A 20545-nucleotide genomic window follows, 5' to 3' on the forward strand; every position below is an offset into this window, starting at 1 on the left:
ATCTTGCTTATTTCAGCAGTTTTTGTCTTGGGTTTGCAATCCTAAAGCTTATTTTTGAATTTAGGAAGAAATATCACTCACAAATGAAGGTTATTAGGATGAGGTTATTAGAAAGTCCATAAATTTTTCATGACCTCAACCTGAATTGGCACTTTTGTGTACTAGAGATCAATGCCATTTCAGATATCAGAATCCAAAAATCAACATATCATGTGTAAATGATTCTTGCATGCAGTTCTTATATATTATTTTCTTCCCTGATTTTTGTTTTCTTTGTTGATCGCACGTATCCGTGTTTGACAGTTGTAGGGTTTTGTATCTTTTCAATAACGCACTGGCTACATACCACACTTAGAATTTGTCATAATTTATTCTGAAAATCAAGTTTTACAACTAGGTTGTAAAATTTTACTAGCAATTGACAATTTGGCTTTTATTACATTTTTGAACAGAAAAGAAGTAGTTGTTTCAGGAAATAATTTTGAAATTGTCTTCTGGACAGTTTTATTAAAATAAAAGACAAAAAAAAAAACCCAAGTCAACAATTATAGAGTATTCCTGTGCCTATACAGACTGAGAATTAAGAACAACCAAATTCTGCTCTTCTTTTATCTTTCAAAATAAGGGCCACTAATTTAATTCATGCATTTATTTATCTAACAAATGTTTTCTGAATGTGTTCACATATGCCAGGTGCTATATCTTTAGAGATTATACATTTAAACAAAGCTTCATGCCATATTACCCTACACTCACATTATTTAGTATATGAAGGCGTACCTAGAGATATACACATAGAGAGTTTGCCCCTATACACAGAAATAAATAATTTTAAGTGGATTTGGAATTCAGGATAGTGCAGGTCAATTCTTTCAAACTTTTAACTTTTTTGTATATAAGGATGCGTCGATGCTAAAGATAGGGAGATGATGAATTAAGGAGCCATACGTTTTATCTTCTTTTTCATTTTTCTCACTGTCCTCCTGTCATGGTCAAACATATGGCAAAAGGATTCAGTTTTTTAATTGCTCATGTGGATGTGAGTTCAGTTGAACTAACTACATTTGGGGTAGGACTGATGTTGGATTCATGTGTTAGTTATTCTTTATTCCTGAAGGAGATTGAACAGAAAACAGTCTTGGAATCATCATTCAGTAATAATAGTAAGCTCATGTTGGCACTATACTTTGACATCAACTTAGATGTCAAAATTTTGTTGAAAATTATTTATGTCTTAACCTGTGGGCAACTCCTGTTCAAATCCCGTGGACAATATTAAGTTTAAATATGTTTGCTCAGCATGTCTTTGTAGAACTCTAAAAATCTGGAAAAATGGGGGTTATGCATGCAATCACCTGGCTAATCATAGATTATTTTTAAAGAAAAAGATGATGTCTTAGGATAGTACAGTTCAATAGAATTTGTGCAATAATGAAAATGTTCTACATCTGCAGTGTCCAACATAGTAGCTACTGGCCACATGGAGCTGTTGAGAACTTAAAATATGGGTAGTGCAAGTAGGAACTGATGTTTTAAATTAATCTAATTCATTTAATTTAAATCTAAATTTAAATGCTCCCTTGGGGCTAATTACCATCATATTGAACAGAGTAGTTGTGGAAGACAGAAGAGCAATGGTGACATTATCCATTAACTAATATGTACATTTCATTATCACCTTGAGAATTAGAAAAATATATTTTTAAGATTATTGCCATTTCACATAAAGTAATTAAAAGACAGTGAGTATGCTGATCTTGGATTTTTCATCTGACACAAGCTTGCCTTAATTTGCTTTGGAAAGCAAAGGCCAACTCAAAATTCAGACAAACACATAAAACTAAAAACTAAATATATAAACAAGAAATGCACAAACATAAATACATAAATTTTAAAATTAAAACTTACATATTCATTTTCCCAGATGTATTGTATTCATAAATTGGATAATTGGCTCCGAAACTTAAGAACTTTGGAACATTTTACTTGTTCTTTTTATATTATATTATCTTTGTTTCTGTTTATGCAACCTCTAATAATAACTTACAATTTCCCCATATAGCTCTTATTAAAAATGTAGTGATTCTCTTAATGTAAATCCATTAGTGTCAATACCATCATTAAATCCATAGTTATTGATTTTTCTTTCACCTTAACTAGAACTTACCTTTTATCACATTAGTAAAATATGTTTACTCACCACCATAACCTTGGCATCTAGGAGAATGCTCTCACCATATTAGCCACTCAGTATTGGAATGTCAAGGATTAAAAGAATAGTATTAAGTGCCATGGATTTTATGAAGTACAATTTAGAAACTATTTTTTCTACCCATAAATAGACATTTTGGATTTGAACCTTCCTAAAAACCTCTTGGAATATCATTACAAAAATTAAATTATCATTAATCACTAAATTTGTTTAGGTCAAATTATAATAGTATGTTATGGTATTTACTTACATTCAATGTTGTCATGAAATTCTTTTTTTTCTTAAAATATGCAGTATATCAAATAATAGATTTTGCTTGCTAATTTTCAAATATAAATACATATAACATGAAAATGGTTTTCTTACTGTATAATCAAGGAAAAGCCAGGTTGATTATTGCTCTATCTGAGTAAAATAGGAATAGAATGCTCACGTTTATTGTATGAATTAAAAACAAAATAACTAATATACGTTGGTTAGCTCTTGTGAAATTTTTTTTTAAATAACGTTGGAACAAACTAATGATTTTAATTAATATTTCTGAAATGCCATCTTAAATTTTGTAATAAACATCTAATTCCTCCACAAAGATATATTATGGCACTGCGTTTGAATAAAAGTATAAGTGAATCTCAGCACCCCCCCCAAAATCTGAAAGTTTGCAGAAATATCTCAAGTAATTCATAAGAGGAAAAAATGAGATGCATTTGGATATTGTTTAAGACTATATATAGGCAATTATAAGACAGGTAAATTTTTTAAAGATAATGTGATTGAAATATATTTATAAACTAATCATATATTCTAGCAGTCTCTGAAAACCTGGTATTATTTATTAGGTTCTAATTTTTAGGATCTTGTTTTAGACAGTGGTATGACAAAACTATAACCTGAGATTTTATCCTGTTCTTTTATGATACAACACATAAATGAGAGATCAATAACCAATCCATGCCACTTGTCCAGAACATGTATGTTAAAAATGTAGTAGAGAATTAAAAATTATTTAGATGTACATATGTGTATGTGTGTGTGTGTGTATATATCTGTTCATAAATCACCCATGAATAGGAATCTTAAAGTCCTCCTCCGATCTTTTCTTCATACCCTCCAGTACCTTTTTATCTCATTCATCTCTGTCATAATGCTGCAAGTAACACTGGACAGGAATCCTCCTCTCTCATTTCTCCTCGGTGAGCTGGCAAGATCACTACGTTTGTGTGTAGGGATCATCTTATTGTAGTTCAGGGAGGGGATTTTTTTTTTTTTTTTTTTTTTTTTTTTTTTTTTTTGAGACGAGTCTCACTCTGTCGCCCAGGCTGGAGTGCAGTGGCGCCATCTCGGCTCACTGCAAGCTCCGCCTCTGGGGTTCATGCCATTCTCCTGCCTCAGCCTCCTGAGCAGCTGGGACCACAGGCGCCCGCCACCACACCCGGCTAATTTTTTTTGTATTTTTTAAGTAGAGACGGGGTTTCCCCGTGTTAGCCAGGATGGTCTCGATCTCCTGACCTCGTGATCCGCCCGCCTCGGCCTCCCAAAGTGCCGGAATTACAGGCGTGAGCCACCGCTCCCGGCCGAGGGGATTGTTTTTTAAATATTTCCATACTGTGACTTCGTGGGCATGAATTGAAAATAGGTCCTTTCCGAAGCTATCTTTTTCAATTTGAGGTCTTGACCTGTGAATTTTAGTTCATTGTGCTTGCATGTTAAAAAAAAAAGTAAGAAAATAACATTGCGTTGTTAATCTCTGAGATAATTTCATTTTAACTGTGTGTTCCTATGGGAAATATTGAAATTCTGTGTATTTTATACAAATTTATATTTCAACCAGTTTGTGTATTTTTTTTCCATCTGCTAAAGGTTTTAGCTGTATTTATTAGGTATGATACTTATGATGTTGTCTTGGAGGAATATTTTTATTTCGGTGCTTACTTTGGTACTGAAAAAGCATCTTAGGCAACTGAAATCTACAGTAAAAAATATTTTAATTCATTTGGAATAATCTTGGATAATTCGCTTACAGCTTCATTTATCTTGCAAAAATTTAGTGACAATTCTTTTTAAAATTCTATATACTTTTTTCTTTTGAAAACTTAAATAGTTCAAAAACCAAACATTGTGTGTTCTCACTGATATATAGGTGCTAAGTTATGAGGACGCAAAGGCATAAGAATGATACGATGGACATTGGGGACTTCGGGGAAAGAGAAGGAAGGTGGCGAGGGATAAAAAACTACAAATATGGTGCAGTGTATATTGCTCCAGTGATGGGTGCACCAAAATCTCACAAATCACCACTAAAGAATTTACTCATGTAACCAAATACCACCTGAACCCCAATAACTCATGGAAAAATGAAATAAAAAATTAATTAATTTAAAAAATCTGAAATAGTTCACATAATTTAAAAAATCTTAAATAGCTCACATAAATGAGTTACATATATTACCATAAAATGCTACAATCTGAAGGCTCCTGTCCCCAGAACATCTTCTAGTACAGTTCTCTAATTTTACAAATATCAAGAAAAGTAAAGTAACTTGCTTGTAATCACGGTATTTGTTATAGGCAGAGTTGAGACTTAGAATTCAAGTCTTCTGGCACCTATTTCTGAACTGATCCCATTATTTTATGTGGCTTCAAGAAACTGAAAATTGTTCTCATTAGATAAGCTAACATAAGTTAAATTATATTTTATTATTCATATTAATATTAATATATTAATGTATATTAACATAAGTTAATTCTGTTTCATTGCATGTTTTCCAGAGTCAAAACATGTTTGGCCTCGATGTCATTGAAACACCAGAAGGAGACAAGATGCCACAACTGATTGTTCAAAAGGAGTTAGATAGGGAAGAGAAGGATACCTACGTGATGAAAGTAAAGGTTGAAGATGGTGGCTTTCCTCAAAGATCCAGTACTGCTATTTTGCAAGTAAGTGTTACTGATACAAATGACAACCACCCAGTCTTTAAGGAGACAGAGATTGAAGTCAGTATACCAGAAAATGCTCCTGTAGGCACTTCAGTGACACAGCTCCATGCCACAGATGCTGACATAGGTGAAAATGCCAAGATCCACTTCTCTTTCAGCAATCTAGTCTCCAACATTGCCAGGAGATTATTTCACCTCAATGCCACCACTGGACTTATCACAATCAAAGAACCACTGGATAGGGAAGAAACACCAAACCACAAGTTACTGGTTTTGGCAAGTGATGGTGGATTGATGCCAGCAAGAGCAATGGTGCTGGTAAATGTTACAGATGTCAATGATAATGTCCCATCCATTGACATAAGATACATCGTCAATCCTGTCAATGACACAGTTGTTCTTTCAGAAAATATTCCACTCAACACCAAAATTGCTCTCATAACTGTGACGGATAAGGATGCGGACCATAATGGCAGGGTGACATGCTTCACAGATCATGAAATCCCTTTCAGATTAAGGCCAGTATTCAGTAATCAGTTCCTCCTGGAGACTGCAGCATATCTTGACTATGAGTCCACAAAAGAATATGCCATTAAATTACTGGCTGCAGATGCTGGCAAACCTCCTTTGAATCAGTCAGCAATGCTCTTCATCAAAGTGAAAGATGAAAATGACAATGCTCCAGTTTTCACCCAGTCTTTCGTAACTGTTTCTATTCCTGAGAATAACTCTCCTGGCATCCAGTTGACGAAAGTAAGTGCAACGGATGCAGACAGTGGGCCTAATGCTGAGATCAATTACCTGCTAGGCCCTGATGCTCCACCTGAATTCAGCCTGGATCGTCGTACAGGCATGCTGACTGTAGTGAAGAAACTAGATAGAGAAAAAGAGGATAAATATTTATTCACAATTCTGGCAAAAGATAACGGGGTGCCACCCTTAACCAGCAATGTCACAGTCTTTGTAAGCATTATTGATCAGAATGACAATAGCCCAGTTTTCACTCACAATGAATACAACTTCTATGTCCCAGAAAACCTTCCAAGACATGGTACAGTAGGACTAATCACTGTAACTGATCCTGATTATGGAGACAATTCTGCAGTTACGCTCTCCATTTTAGATGAGAGTGATGACTTCACCATTGATTCACAAACTGGTGTCATCCGACCAAATATTTCATTTGATAGAGAAAAACAAGAATCTTACACTTTCTATGTAAAGGCTGAGGATGGTGGTAGAGTATCACGTTCTTCAAGTGCCAAAGTAACCATAAATGTGGTTGATGTCAATGACAACAAACCAGTTTTCATTGTCCCTCCTTCCAACTATTCTTATGAATTGGTTCTACCATCCACTAATCCAGGCACAGTGGTCTTTCAGGTAATTGCTGTTGACAATGACACTGGCATGAATGCAGAGGTTCGTTACAGTATTGTAGGAGGAAACACAAGAGATCTGTTTGCAATCGACCAAGAAACAGGCAACATAACATTGATGGAGAAATGTGATGTTACAGACCTTGGTTTACACAGAGTGTTGGTCAAAGCTAATGACTTAGGACAGCCTGATTCTCTCTTCAGTGTTGTAATTGTCAATCTGTTCGTGAATGAGTCGGTGACCAATGCTACACTGATTAATGAACTGGTGCGCAAAAGCATTGAAGCACCAGTGACCCCAAATACTGAGATAGCTGATGTATCCTCACCAACTAATGACTATGTCAAGATCCTGGTTGCAGCTGTTGCTGGCACCATAACTGTCGTTGTAGTTATTTTCATCACTGCTGTAGTAAGATGTCGCCAGGCACCACACCTTAAGGCTGCTCAGAAAAACAAGCAGAATTCTGAATGGGCTACCCCAAACCCAGAAAACAGGCAGATGATCATGATGAAGAAAAAGAAAAAGAAGAAGAAGCATTCCCCTAAGAACCTGCTGCTTAACTTTGTCACTATTGAAGAAACTAAGGCAGATGATGTTGACAGTGATGGAAACAGAGTCACACTAGACCTTCCTATTGATCTAGAAGAGCAAACCATGGGAAAGTACAATTGGGTAACTACACCTACTACTTTCAAGCCCGACAGCCCTGATTTGGCCCGTCACTACAAATCTGCCTCTCCACAGCCTGCCTTCCAAATTCAGCCTGAAACTCCCCTGAATTCGAAGCACCACATCATCCAAGAACTGCCTCTCGATAACACCTTTGTGGCCTGTGACTCTATCTCCAAGTGTTCCTCAAGCAGTTCAGATCCCTACAGCGTTTCTGACTGTGGCTATCCAGTGACGACGTTCGAGGTACCTGTGTCTGTACACACCAGACCGGTAGGTATCCAAGTTTCTAACACAACTTTCTAACCATTTTTTAATTATTATTTTCAGTTGATGTAGAACTTTACAAAATCTATTGACTTCAAAGAGGGATCAAAACAATCACATTCTACAGATGTACCCAATAGATATATGGATTCAATTAAGTTTGGTAGAAGATGAGAACAAAATAACTACTGATTTAGGAAAATTGGATGCAGAATAATAATTATAGTAGGGGCAATTTTGTCTGTAGATGGCAGTATGACAATTCTTGCTAGAGAATATATTGAAAAAAACTTCAACACAAAGGGTTGTAGCACTGTCCTCAGTACCATTGTGTGCATGAGGATCAGAATAGTCTGGGCTAGATACATCACAGTAAAGCTTTTCAGAATCTGATAAATAGCTCTAAATACTAATGATGTTGAGAAGCCTAGCTTCACTTGGGAAAATCTGTGGCTGTTCACAGACATTCAGCACCAAGATATTCCCCCCATACTCTACCAGGCCTTCAGGTCCTCATAAAGAAAAGTGTCGTTTTCAGATTAGGAACTCAAAATTATTTTGATGCATCAAATCTACAGTCACACAATATAACAAGAATGGGATTAGAAAAATGAAAGCCTACTCATTCTCATCTTTAAGCCAGAGAATGAAATATATATGAGGTGTCTACTTTAGATAGCTATTTAAATATTTGCATATTTATGCAAGGTATTTTGAGCCCTTCAGAAGACATTCTTAAAAGATAATTACTTTTGGAAAATAAAATGTTTGCTTTCTCTAATGGGCACAAAGAAAAATGTGGGCATGTTAAGACCCAAGAAATCTGTGCACAATAACTTAAAACCCAATACATTTATGAAAGCAAGAGTTTATCCAGTGCCTTTTATCAGTGTTCCATGAAGAAATGAATACAAATTTATCCAGAAACTCTTAAATGTTAAATGATTTAAATATAATTGTTCCCTTTAAAAAGACAAGCAATGGAATTTACCCACATTTTTTTCTCGAAGTCATGCTACATGTTGAGTTTATTATTTTGTCTGTGTCAACTCTTAAAAAAGTATTAATCTTAGTTTCAGGGAATAAAGTCTTTTGAACACCTATTCAGGCTTAACAAAATAGTAGCAATGTGAAAATCAAAACTGATTTTCTTTCACCAAAAGTTCGAGATATTAAAGAAGGCTACTGCATTCAAGATAGCAATGCAAATAGTTTACCATAACTTTGGAAATGGGTTTAAGAATGGAGGTCATTCAAGCATAAGCGCAGTTATATAATACGATAACATTAACTTTTCTCTCTGAATCACACAGTGAACGTAAGGTACTAATTCAGATGTGGGTGCATTTTTATTACAGTAGGTACACAATTAAATGCTGTTTCAAAAGGTAAACTAGAACCCTAGTGTCTGTATAGAGAGCTTCTGTTAGACTTTAAAAGAATTTACGCTGCAGTTGTTATTTCTACAGTTCAGATGAATCCCATATTTTACATAGTTAGTGGATCTGGGATGGGCAACAAACGTTAAGAGATGTCGAACATCTCCACAGGGTGTGTTTTTGTTTATATTTAACCATTAAAAAGGGCACTCTCATTTTCAAATTCTTATTGCTATTCTGCTTATTGGATAAGTTTCTCAACATAAAAGTATCTTTTATGACTAACACTACATGATTTGGGTATAATAACATTTTTTCCTGGGTTTAATTTGTGACTTTCTTTAAGAAGTGTACAAAGAGTGGGTTTGTGAATTACATATGTAGATCATCATTTTTAATAGATTGAATGAAGTTAATTAATAAAGCAAGTTCTGGTTTCAGTGCTTTTTGAAGGCACAGAGATATTTTATGAGCTAGACTGATTTTACTTGAGTTTATGAACACATAGCAAGGAGGGCATGGATGAAGAACAAAAAACTGAAGTATTTTTCAAGTATCCTCACTTTTTTGTTTTTTTAAAAATATTTTGTAATCCTAAAAAGTCATTAAAAATAATAAACCTTTTTCCATGATGCATTTTATATCATATAACTAAGAGACATTTTCTGAATCATAAGAATTAGTCAAAATACAAAAAAGTAAATGCTAATGAGAATCAGTTATTGGTTGTTATTAGGTTTTTATTAACTGAAAGGACTATCTTAGAATCATTGAATTAGCAGATGACTTATTTATTTCACAGCTTAAAAAGTAAATAAATTATATATTTTACTATTGGTTCACAGTTGTTTCATATTCGTTACTAAATATCTTCAAGACATGAATTGGTGAACTTAGGCAGATTAATATGATACTAAAAATAATTTGAATCTTTACATTTTGTGCTACATTTGCAATGTTCTTTACCTTTTCTATATGCTCTTCAATTTGTGTTTAATGTTAGGGTGTTCACTGATGTTGCAGAATGCTAGCAAAATAAGTGAGCACTGAAAAAGAAATTATGTATTTAAAAATTCAAATGCAGTAGGTGTCTTCTTTTTAAAGAAATATCATACAAAATGGGAGAAGTGACAGTCAATACAATACAAATTCATTGTTCCTTAAGGAAATACTTAGAGTGGAATAAAATATTACTGTTAGCAGAAGGCAGAATTATTCCAATTTATTTTAAACAGTGAGAAATGCATTTTCAAAATGAGAGTTTGGGGAATATTTACATTTAGTTCATTACTCATCTGAATAGAAACAGGAAAGTGGAAAATAAAATGTTCTAGTAGACTATAAGAGACAAGGGAATTCATCTGAAATTTTATGTTTTATAAAGGGAATCAAATACTTTCTAGTTCTCATAATTTCTCATTCTCCTTGATCATTCTATAGGTTGTTTTTCTGACTTGGATGTTCTGAAAATATATGGAACATTTATTAGATAGGAGTACATATATTGCATAAAGCCATCTATACCTGGGGAATATAATGGTCGTCTTTGGCATAAGTTTCTACATGTATTATGGAAGGCATTTTTGTATACATTGTAGTAGAAATTTTAAAAACATGAAATTTGAAAGGATGAGGCTACACATTATCTTCTGTTAACACCTTTCAAAGCAAGCAGATAGCAATTGGTTGTTATGACACTAGAGAAACCATAAGTATAAATAATTATTTTAAAATCACTTTTGATCAATGTCATATAAAAGAGATAAACTGCCAAAACCAAGTCTTGCTTAATACAATTCACCCATTAAATATTGTGAAGACTATACATTTTAAAAAAATAGAGAGGAGAGTAAAAATGAAAGTAGAATTTTTTGAAGGTCTTCCAGTCACTGTCTAAGACAAGTATTTGGGGTACATCATTTTCCAAAAAACAAACAAACAAACAAAAAACCTTACAAATTTCTGTGATTTGAGTTGGAATAGTCTTTCAGTTTCAGAAATGAGGTGAATGAATGGTGAAAACTTTAGACAGTTCTAATTCATGCATGAAACCATCTTGTAGATATGATACATGGATTTGAAATGATAATTGCAGTCTGAGTTAGCTTGGAATAGGATTGGTATTTGCTATTGTAAAATTCAGTAACTTTGACTCTGCATTTATATTTTGGTAATGCAAATTTTAACCATGAAGCATGCTTGGCAAATGAAACTCCTAGAACACAACCATCTGATTTTGATAACATGTTATTTTTCTTGTCCTAGACTGATTCCAGGACATCAACTATTGAAATCTGCAGTGAGATATAACTTTCTAGGAACAACAAAATTCCATTCCCCTTCCAAAAAATTTCAATGATTGTGATTTCAAAATTAGGCTAAGATCATTAATTTTGTAATCTAGATTTCCCATTATAAAAGCAAGCAAAACAAAAAATCATCTTAAAAATGATGTCCTAGTGAACCTTGTGCTTTCTTTAGCTGTAATCTGGCAATGGAAATTTAAAATTTATGGAAGAGACAGTGCAGCGCAATAACAGAGTACTCTCATGCTGTTTCTCTGCTCTGAATCAACAGCCGTGATGTAATATAAGGCTGTCTTGGTGTATACACTTATGGTTAATATATCAGTCATGAAACATGCAATTACTTGCCCTGTCTGATTGTTGAATAATTAAAACATTATCTCCAGGAGTTTGGAAGTGAGCTGAACTAGCCAAACTACTCTCTGAAAGGTATCCAGGGCAAGAGACATTTTTAAGACCCCAAACAAACAAAAAACAAAACCAAAACACTCTGGTTCAGTGTTTTGAAAATATTCACTAACATAATATTGCTGAGAAAATCATTTTTATTACCCACTACTCTGCTTAAAAGTTGAGTGGGCCGGGCGCGGTGGCTCACGCCTGTAATCCCAGCACTTTGGGAGGCCGAGGCGGGCGGATCACGAGGTCAGGAGATGGAGACCATCCTGGCTAACACGGTGAAACCCCAATTCCACTAAAAATACAAAAAATTAGCCAGGCGTGGTGGCGGGCGCCTGCAGTCCCAGCTACTCGGGAGGCTGAGGCATGAGAATAGCGTGAACCCGGGAGGCGGAGCTTGCAGTGAGCCGAGATCGCGCCACTGCACTCCAGCCTGGGTGACAGAGCAAGACTCTGTCTCAAAAAGAAAAAAAATGTTCAGTGATAGAAAATAATTTTACTAGGTTTTTATGTTGATTGTACTCATGCTCTTCCACTCCTTTTAATTATTAAAAAGTTATTTTTGGCTGGGTGTGGTGGCTCACACCTGTAATCCCAGCACTTTGGGAGGCCAAGGCGGGTGGATCACCTGAGGTCAGGAGTTCAAGACCAGTCTGGCCAACATGGCGAAACCCCGTCTCTACTAAAAAATACAAAAATTAGCCGGGCGTGGTAATGGGCGCCTGTAATCCCAGCTACTCGGGAGGCTGAGGCAGGAGAATCGCTTGAACCCAGGAGGCGGAAGTTGCAGTGAGCCGAGATCGTGCCGTTGCACTCCAGCGTGGGCGACAAAGCGAGACTCCGTCTCAAAAAAAAAAAAAAAAAAAAAAAAAAGAAGAAGAAAAAAAGTTATTTTTGTTGTAATAATGTTTTCTTTTTCTATAAATATTTTCAAAGAAAGAGGTCCTTTCTATTTTTATCTGTCAAAAGGAGAATGTAAAGTTCTTTATACTCCCTGATATTTTGAAAAAAAGTATATTGATATTTCTTATATTACGAAACATAATTCCAGTCATATGAGGGTGGAAACAACAATTGAGATAGGAGATTTCAAAAAGATTTTATCTCAACTTTGAAACTACCTAAGAAAAATGTGAGGTTGCTAGAGTAACTTATTTAAATAAGTCTGTTTTATTTCTCTAGCATTAAATTACTAAATATACATCATTGCTTTGAGTAATTTTTCCTTTAAAATGAATTCACTTTTCACAGTAAGTCAACTAACTCATTTCCTACACGAATGAGTAAATGCCTCATATTTTGTGTGCATTATATTTTATTGAGGAAAGAATGACATGTTCCAATTTTATGCTATATTCTTAAACTATTTATGACTTACTAACAGTACTAACAGAATTTTTTAAAATCATGATTTATTGGGATAAAAAGGGAGTACAAAGGACCCTTATAATGATTACATAGCATATGCTTCCTGAATTTTAATTCAAATGTTAATTATGTATCATTTTACCTTTAAAAGTGTGAATAGGATTTGGTCTGTTTTGTATGTACATTAACGTTAGTGTATTATTTGAAGTGTTCTTTGATGTAAATGTATTTAGAAAAGGTTTATGCTCTGTTCAGTATTTCAAATTAGTGTAATTCTTGGATATTTAATATATAGGTAATATTTTAAACAAGTTTCTGTTAAAATTTAGTGTTCCCATTAACTCCGTACAGAATCCCTTGTATTTCCAATATGTCAGGTTCCGTGAATGTACATGCTATCTGGTTGTTTAAACATTACTTAGTTGATTATAATGACTGTGAGTATAACTACTTTTACTGCTTATGGTAGATATCATGTGAGTTACAATATTATATTACATACTCTTAAACAACTGTTGTAGAAAAATTGCTTGAAATTAAAATACACACTTGTACAAGTTATTCACATAGAACAAGTTTGCAGTTCCTCCCCTTTTATTCTTGATAAATATTTCAGTTTAGTTCAAATCATTCCAAGGAATGTAAAAATTGAGTCAACTTATTATATTCCTAAAATCAGTGCCCTGCAGGTAGCAAGATATACCTAGAGTGGAGGTTTCCAAAATCTACAGTCTCAATTTAATTTTGAATAAAATGACGAAGCCCAGAAAAGTGAATCAGAAGTTGAAGTGTCCCATAATAAGCTGTCATGGCTTCATGATCATTTGTGTATGTAATTATTATAAAAATGCATTTGCATTTTTATTGCTTGTGTCATGACTAGCCTGGCCTTTCCTTTCCTTTTCTGCACACACTGAACTAAGGGAGAATACCTTGTTTTTCTTCCATTTCAGTGAACCTTTCCTTCATAACTGTAATGAGTAAAGGTCCTAATCACTCCTTTGTATATATGAAGATGAAAATTCCTTGAAATAATTATCCAGAATTTCTTTAAAAGCATTCCTCAATGGTTTTATGAGTGCTGTATCTGAAGAAGATTAAAATAGAAACTTTATTTTTAAAGCTGTGACTCCATCTCTTAGAATGCAGCATCTCTGAGAAAGGAACTTCTAAACTGACTTCTGCTTTGGGCTAAAATATTTACCCATATAAGCCAATGATAGTACAGAGATTTAACAGTATTTAAATTTGGGCCATAGATGAAAATGAATTCTACTTTTGACTAGTAACTATTCTTGATCTATCCTTTGCTTTTGTTTGAGAGAATATTATCTCTATTTGAGAACAACATGGAAGGCATTGAAACCAGTTTTCCTCAAAGGCCAGAGGACAAAAATATTTATTTCCTTACTTGATTCCTTCTTATCAGTTGACCTGGTCGCACCTTTAATTTAATTGATATTATTATTACGTTTGCCTTGCAAGTTCTCAGATATCTCCAACCTTTTGTGTTGTCATTAATCGACTACGGGAATATTCTCAATGAAATGTCCTTGATGGTCTCTCTGGTTCTTATTCTAGTCATGAAAAGGAAAAGACAAAAAGATAGCAAATCTTAAAACTAGTCATCATAGATAAATAAAAGGAACTTTTAGTGAACTTTGTCCATTAAATTATAAGTAGCTTACCTGATGAGCTACAGTGTACTGTATACTTTCTCCCCTGGAAGCACTCAAAGAAATATTATTTGATCAAAATCTATAGTGCATAAATTAAACAAAAAATACGGAAATATATTCTCATTTTATTTTAATTATGCAAGTTTATTTTTAATGATACGATATTTAAGCTATTATATTTCTGACTTTTTTATTTTCAATGATTTAAATGTAAAAATTATAAAACAATTTTAATCTCATTCATTAATTCATCTTTCATGTATAAGTCTGTTTTCTCTGTTGACCACCCTGTCCACATTATGAATGAAAATATGTATATACTTGGCCGGGCGTGGTGGCTCATGCCTGTAATCCCAGTACTTTGGGAGGCCAAGGCGGGAGGATCACAAGGTCAGGAGATCGAGACCATCCTGGCTAACACAGTGAAACCCTGTCTCTACTAAAGATACAAAAAATTAGCCGGGCGTGGTGGCGGGTGCCTGTAGTCCCAGCTACTCGGGAGGCTGAGGCAGGAGAATGGCGTGAACCCGGGAGGCGGAGCTTGCAGTGAGCCGAGATGGCGCCACTGCACTCCAGCCTGGGCGACAGAGCTAGACTCCATCTCAAAAAAAAAAAAAAAGAAAAGAAAAGAAAAGAAAATATATATATACTTTAGAATAATTTTTAGAAGTTGAGTTTATATTCAATCAATATTTACTAACCTTGTCATTTCACCATGAAATACTAACTACATCATTTTGCTGTTTTGTCACCTGCACTCCTCACTGTTGAATTCCATGTTGTAATTGTGTATCTAGCTAGATGTGATGTGCAGCCTGAGTGTAACAGAAGCACTACAGGACAAGCAGACCTTGAGTAATCTTATATAAATCTAAGCCACATTCCATAAATGCTTCTTGTAGGTGCTTTTGTGTAATAGACGTATTTTCTTGGCTTTTATGAAGCTTAGTTTGTGTTTATTTTAAATATGACTTAGCTTCCTAGAATATTCAAAGATTCTGTGATAATACAAAGCTATATTTCTTGCATATAATTAGTATTTTTAGAAAGAACTACAGTGCATTTTTTCATACATCGTGCGTGTTCATACATGACATCTTTGGTTTAATGTATTTAGAATTAGGAGTAGACTTTTAAAATTCTAGAGTAGCCATAGGTTTCTATTTTTATTGTACATGTGATACACATTTGTTGTAGAAAAATCTAGAAAATTGTATAAAGCTTTTAGATGAAGAATTTTAAAATTATTTGTTTTTTATTTCAAGCTATAGCAGTGAGTTCTTTATAACAGTAATTCTGTTTGAAGGCTATATAACTTTTTGAAGTGGTGCATTTTAAAATTATAGAATTATGCTTATTGTTTTATAAACTATACATCCAGGACTTTTTACATGTATTGAAGACTGATTTATTTATTAAACATATTGTTTATTTTTATAGATGTATGATTGGACAAATTTATGTAATAACATACCTTGATTAGTTGATAGTGTCATACAGAGGCATGTTACATATCTCCACCATGAGACTAAAGTCCCCTGAGTAAAAATATCAAGTCTTGATGAAGAAGCTTTTATACTTTAAAAAAATACCATCTAATATTTTCCAAAAGTTCCCTTAGAACAACCTAGTTACATAATTATTTCCCGGAATTTTCAGAACTCTTTTAATTTTCCTATATTCTAGATATTTGCAACCGAAATTGTTTTAAATGTTCCTTTTGAAATAGTTAATTACATTTAATTATCCATACATACACAAATATATCCAATTAATAATAAAACTTTTTTGTCAAGTGAAAAAAATCACAAATCACATTTCATTAGATTTCAGGTAGTCAAATTGACATAATAATGAAAATGAACTATTCCAATAGATTTTCTAGAAATATTTGTACTTTATCCCTTATCCTAGAACCTTATATGTACCAATTATATATTGATTTACTTCATAAAATGTTACTATCTTTTGAATACAGTTGACTTTTAAAAAAATTTTCAGTGGCCAGGGGCAGTAACTCTCATGCCTGTAATCCCAGCACTTTGGGAGGCTGAGGCAGGTGGATCGCTTGAGCTCAGGAGTTTCAGACCGGCCTGGGCAACATGGTTGAAACCCTGTCTCTATCAAAAATGCAAAAACTTAGCCGGGTTTGGTGGTGCATATCTGTGGTCTCAGCTACTTGTAAGGCTGAAATGGGAGAATCTCTTGAGTGGCGGGGGTTGTGGGGGAGGTTGCAGTGAGTCTAGATCACGCCACTGCACTCCAGCCTGGGTGACAGAGTGAGATTCCATCTCAAAAAAATTTTTTTAAATAAATAAATAAAAACATTTTCATTCTTTTTATCTTAAAACTTGGAAGAAACATTAGATACAATAATACTTTCATTAGTCAATTAGAGAAAAGTTTAAGTAATACCGCTTTGACTATTCAGTAGTAGTGAAAAGTAAAACAAATATTGAACTCTAAAGAAAAATGTTATTTACAGAAATCTATAAAATAAACTTTAAAATGTATTTACTTATTATATATCAGTTCTAACCTTAATTACAAAATCAATGCAGAACACCATTTCAATGATATATTATAACTAAAGAGAATTGATCATAAACAACTGTTACGTTATCCAAAAATATTTTCAGTAATTCAAACATGCAACTTGAATAGTTGTTGAGTGACACAAACTTGAAGTAACTAAAATTTTTTTTAAATGCACTGGCTCTTTTGACATGTAAATACAGAAATAGTCTCATGTTCAAGGATGGAACAAATACACAAAAATGGAATTTCATGGTCAAAACTAGTTTGTGACCTCTGAAATGAGAGACCATATTTTATTATTATTTTTATTTATTTCATCTCTTGTTATTCAAAACTATGAATTGAGTGTATTTTTTGCAGAAAATTATACTCATTATTTATGATGCTCAGATTAAATAATTACTTTTTTGTTTTGTTTTGCTTTTTAAGACATAGTCTTGCTCTGTCTCCCAGGCTGGAGTGCAGTGGCCTGATCTCAGCTCACTGCAACCTCCGCCTCCTGGGTTCAAGAGATTCTCCTGTCTCAGCCTCCTGAGGGACTATAGTCATGTGCCACCACACCCAGCTAATTTTTGTATTTTTAGTAGAAACGGGATTTCGCCATGTTGACCAGGCTGTTCTCAAACTCCTGACCTCGGGTGATCCACCCGCCTCAGCCTCCCAAAGTGCTGGGATTACAGGCGTGAGCCAGCGCACCTGGCCAAATAATTGGTTTTTTTACACAAATTTAATTATCCAAAGAAACTGCTGAGTTATCTTCCAGATTGTTATCATGACTGTGTTTACATGATACCAAAACATATGGAGGCAAAATAGATTTTTTTACTACATATAGGGATATTTTGCTGACCTGACAGAATTATTTGACTACATAAAGACACAGAATTTAGTACTACAGAATGATTTTGTAAATAGTTTCATTTTCGATAGAAAAAAGAGTTTTACATGCTATATAAAGTTGTCATTATCTGAATCTAGAATAACTGATAACAGTTAACAACAGAATTCCACACAGTGCTGCAATTCAATTTTACATTTATACATTTTAGTTGTGTATAAAGACATACACTTATTTATTTCAAAATGCACACAAATTAAAGAAATGAGAGGGAACGTACACTTAAATCTTTTTAGGTGTCTGAACTGAAAGATAAATGTCTAGAAGTTAATATACCTAATTGTGTGTCTAGAGGAAATGTCATATTAATTTGATGTTTAAGCAGTTCTAATGTATTGGTATTAAAATGGGTTAGTGTATGTGTGAGCACAGATATGTTTGCATATATGTGTGCATATTTATGTTTGTCAAATTTCTAGCAGAAAAAAGTAATATAAACTTCAAACTAAAGAAAGCTTGTTAAAAGATTTTGCATCTACATTTACAATGTTATTGTCCCCTTTTACACCATTATGCCTCGTTTCTAAACTATAATCATCCAGTATCCCTGATATCATACCATATATAATCTTTCATTTAGAAAATCCTTGTCATATCCAGTACATTCTGTATATGTCCTCATGTTTTTTTCTTTTTAAAAAATTATTTGTCTGTTTCCCAAATGATCACAGATCCAGTAATGTTAAAGTACATATAAAAAATTAAATTGATTTTTGTTATCTAAGTACTAGTACAGATTCTGCTTCTGTTGCACACACACACAAATAAAGACAAATTTGCTTTCCATAATAGCCAACTTCTGCCCAGTTGTTATAACTAAAATATATCCAAGTAAAAGTCCATTAAAACAATCCTCTTTATTTTGCATTGTTACATTACTTAATTTTAATAATTATGAAAATAAAAAGAAAGAAGTAGTTCTCTGTTAGTCTTCTGTACAATGTCGGATTTGCTGTTTCATGTGTCTTCAACTTTATGGGTTTAATTTATGTCTTCATCAAATGGCTATGGTATGGATTTACCATAATTATATACATGCATACGTGCCTACCTATGTATATATAAACAAACATTTTTGTAAACAGCTCAGTGAGGACTTTGGACTGGCATAAATCACAGGAATATGATTATGAGGATACATCCAATTTTCAGATTGGGCAATGTATACAGTTTATTATCATTTCTGATTTTGAGTAGAGTTAGTACTAAGAACAGCATTGAAGAAAAGCAGTATAACATTAAAATTAAGAAGATTTAAAATACGAGAGGATTCATAACAGTCACTTTTAAAATATTGTTTTGGCTTTCTACTTTGGAGCTGTAATTTTAAAAAAAGAATGAACAGGTTTTTGTATGAATATGTTAGAATGACTAATTATAGAGCATCTTTCAACTGGAATACATGTAGATACTAACACCTGGTTGTATTTGATGTAATTTCAGTGCATACAGTGTGTGTAATCTGTATTAAGTGAAATACTTATGAATAAAGTTGTTTCTGCATTGCAATAACACATCTTCTGATATTTTTTGAAGCGCTTCTTGTCAGCAGGGGCTACTAGTTTCATTAACATCATCAAGGATCCTAAAATATTTTTAGCACAATGACATCCTACATTCTTCATGGTATAGCTCATTATCTGTGCTGGATTAACCAGAATTTTTATATTGTCATTTCTGTTCACCACCATTGTGGTGTAATTGATCTTTTTCAATTAACCCAAAGCAATGAAGTAGTCATATTTACTAAAGTTTTAGTTTCATGCATTTTATTGTATTAACATTTTTTGAATATTGGTAATGTGGTATCATTTATGAACCACTGTATTTGATAAAGCATTATCGATAATGGAGTTTACCATGAGTTCAGACAAGATAAATTAAATATTTCTCAAACTCCTACTGTGAGTAAGGCAATGTGGAGAAGGTCAATGGTTATGGTGAGGGATGGGGTATAGGGGGCTAGAAATGTAGGATGACCAAGGTTCTACCCTAGTTGCTATTACTGTAAAAAACCCCCTGTCCAAGGAGTTGAACTGCAAGTATGTTTAATAAAAAAACAAAAAACAAACAACTTTCCTTTTTCCAGTGCAGAAAATTTGTGAGTATATAATATCAGGGTTTAAAAAAAAAAGAAAAAGAAAAAAAGCACATAAAAGTGACAAAATATAAAATTTCAGTGTTTACTATAATAATTAGGGGTGTGTGTGTGTGTGTGTGTGTGTGTGTGTGTTAGAGAGAGAGAGAGAATATCACTAGTAAACCACCTCCCAAGTATGTATTGGGTATGGGCATGCATGTACTTAACCCATTTCAGGAAGCATCCTAAAGTCAGCAACACTTTCCTCTCCTCAGTCACATCCAAGCCAACAGCTATATTATGTTGATAATGCCTCCAAAATACCCCTGACATTTGTCCCGTTGCCATTTCCTTTTTCCAGTCTTAGTCACCAGTTACCTGTTCCACTACTAACAGGTTGCCTTACTTTCTACTTTCATTTGTTCAATCA

The 20545-nt window shown here is 33.7% G+C and overlaps 1 protein-coding gene across 1 annotated transcript in view; it reads left to right on the forward strand.

Moving 5' to 3' along the window:
- Positions 1 to 20545, forward strand: part of PCDH11X (protocadherin 11 X-linked) — an 840422-nt gene that overhangs the window by 93150 nt on the left and 726727 nt on the right. Inside the window, exon 7 of the mRNA XM_063703283.1 lies at positions 4982 to 7474. Coding sequence (XP_063559353.1) covers positions 4982 to 7474 — 2493 coding nt within the window. The remainder of the gene's footprint in view (positions 1 to 4981; positions 7475 to 20545) is intronic.

This window comes from Gorilla gorilla, chromosome X (assembly GCF_029281585.2).
Source record: "Gorilla gorilla gorilla isolate KB3781 chromosome X, NHGRI_mGorGor1-v2.1_pri, whole genome shotgun sequence".
Taxonomy (NCBI): Eukaryota; Metazoa; Chordata; class Mammalia; order Primates; family Hominidae; genus Gorilla; species Gorilla gorilla.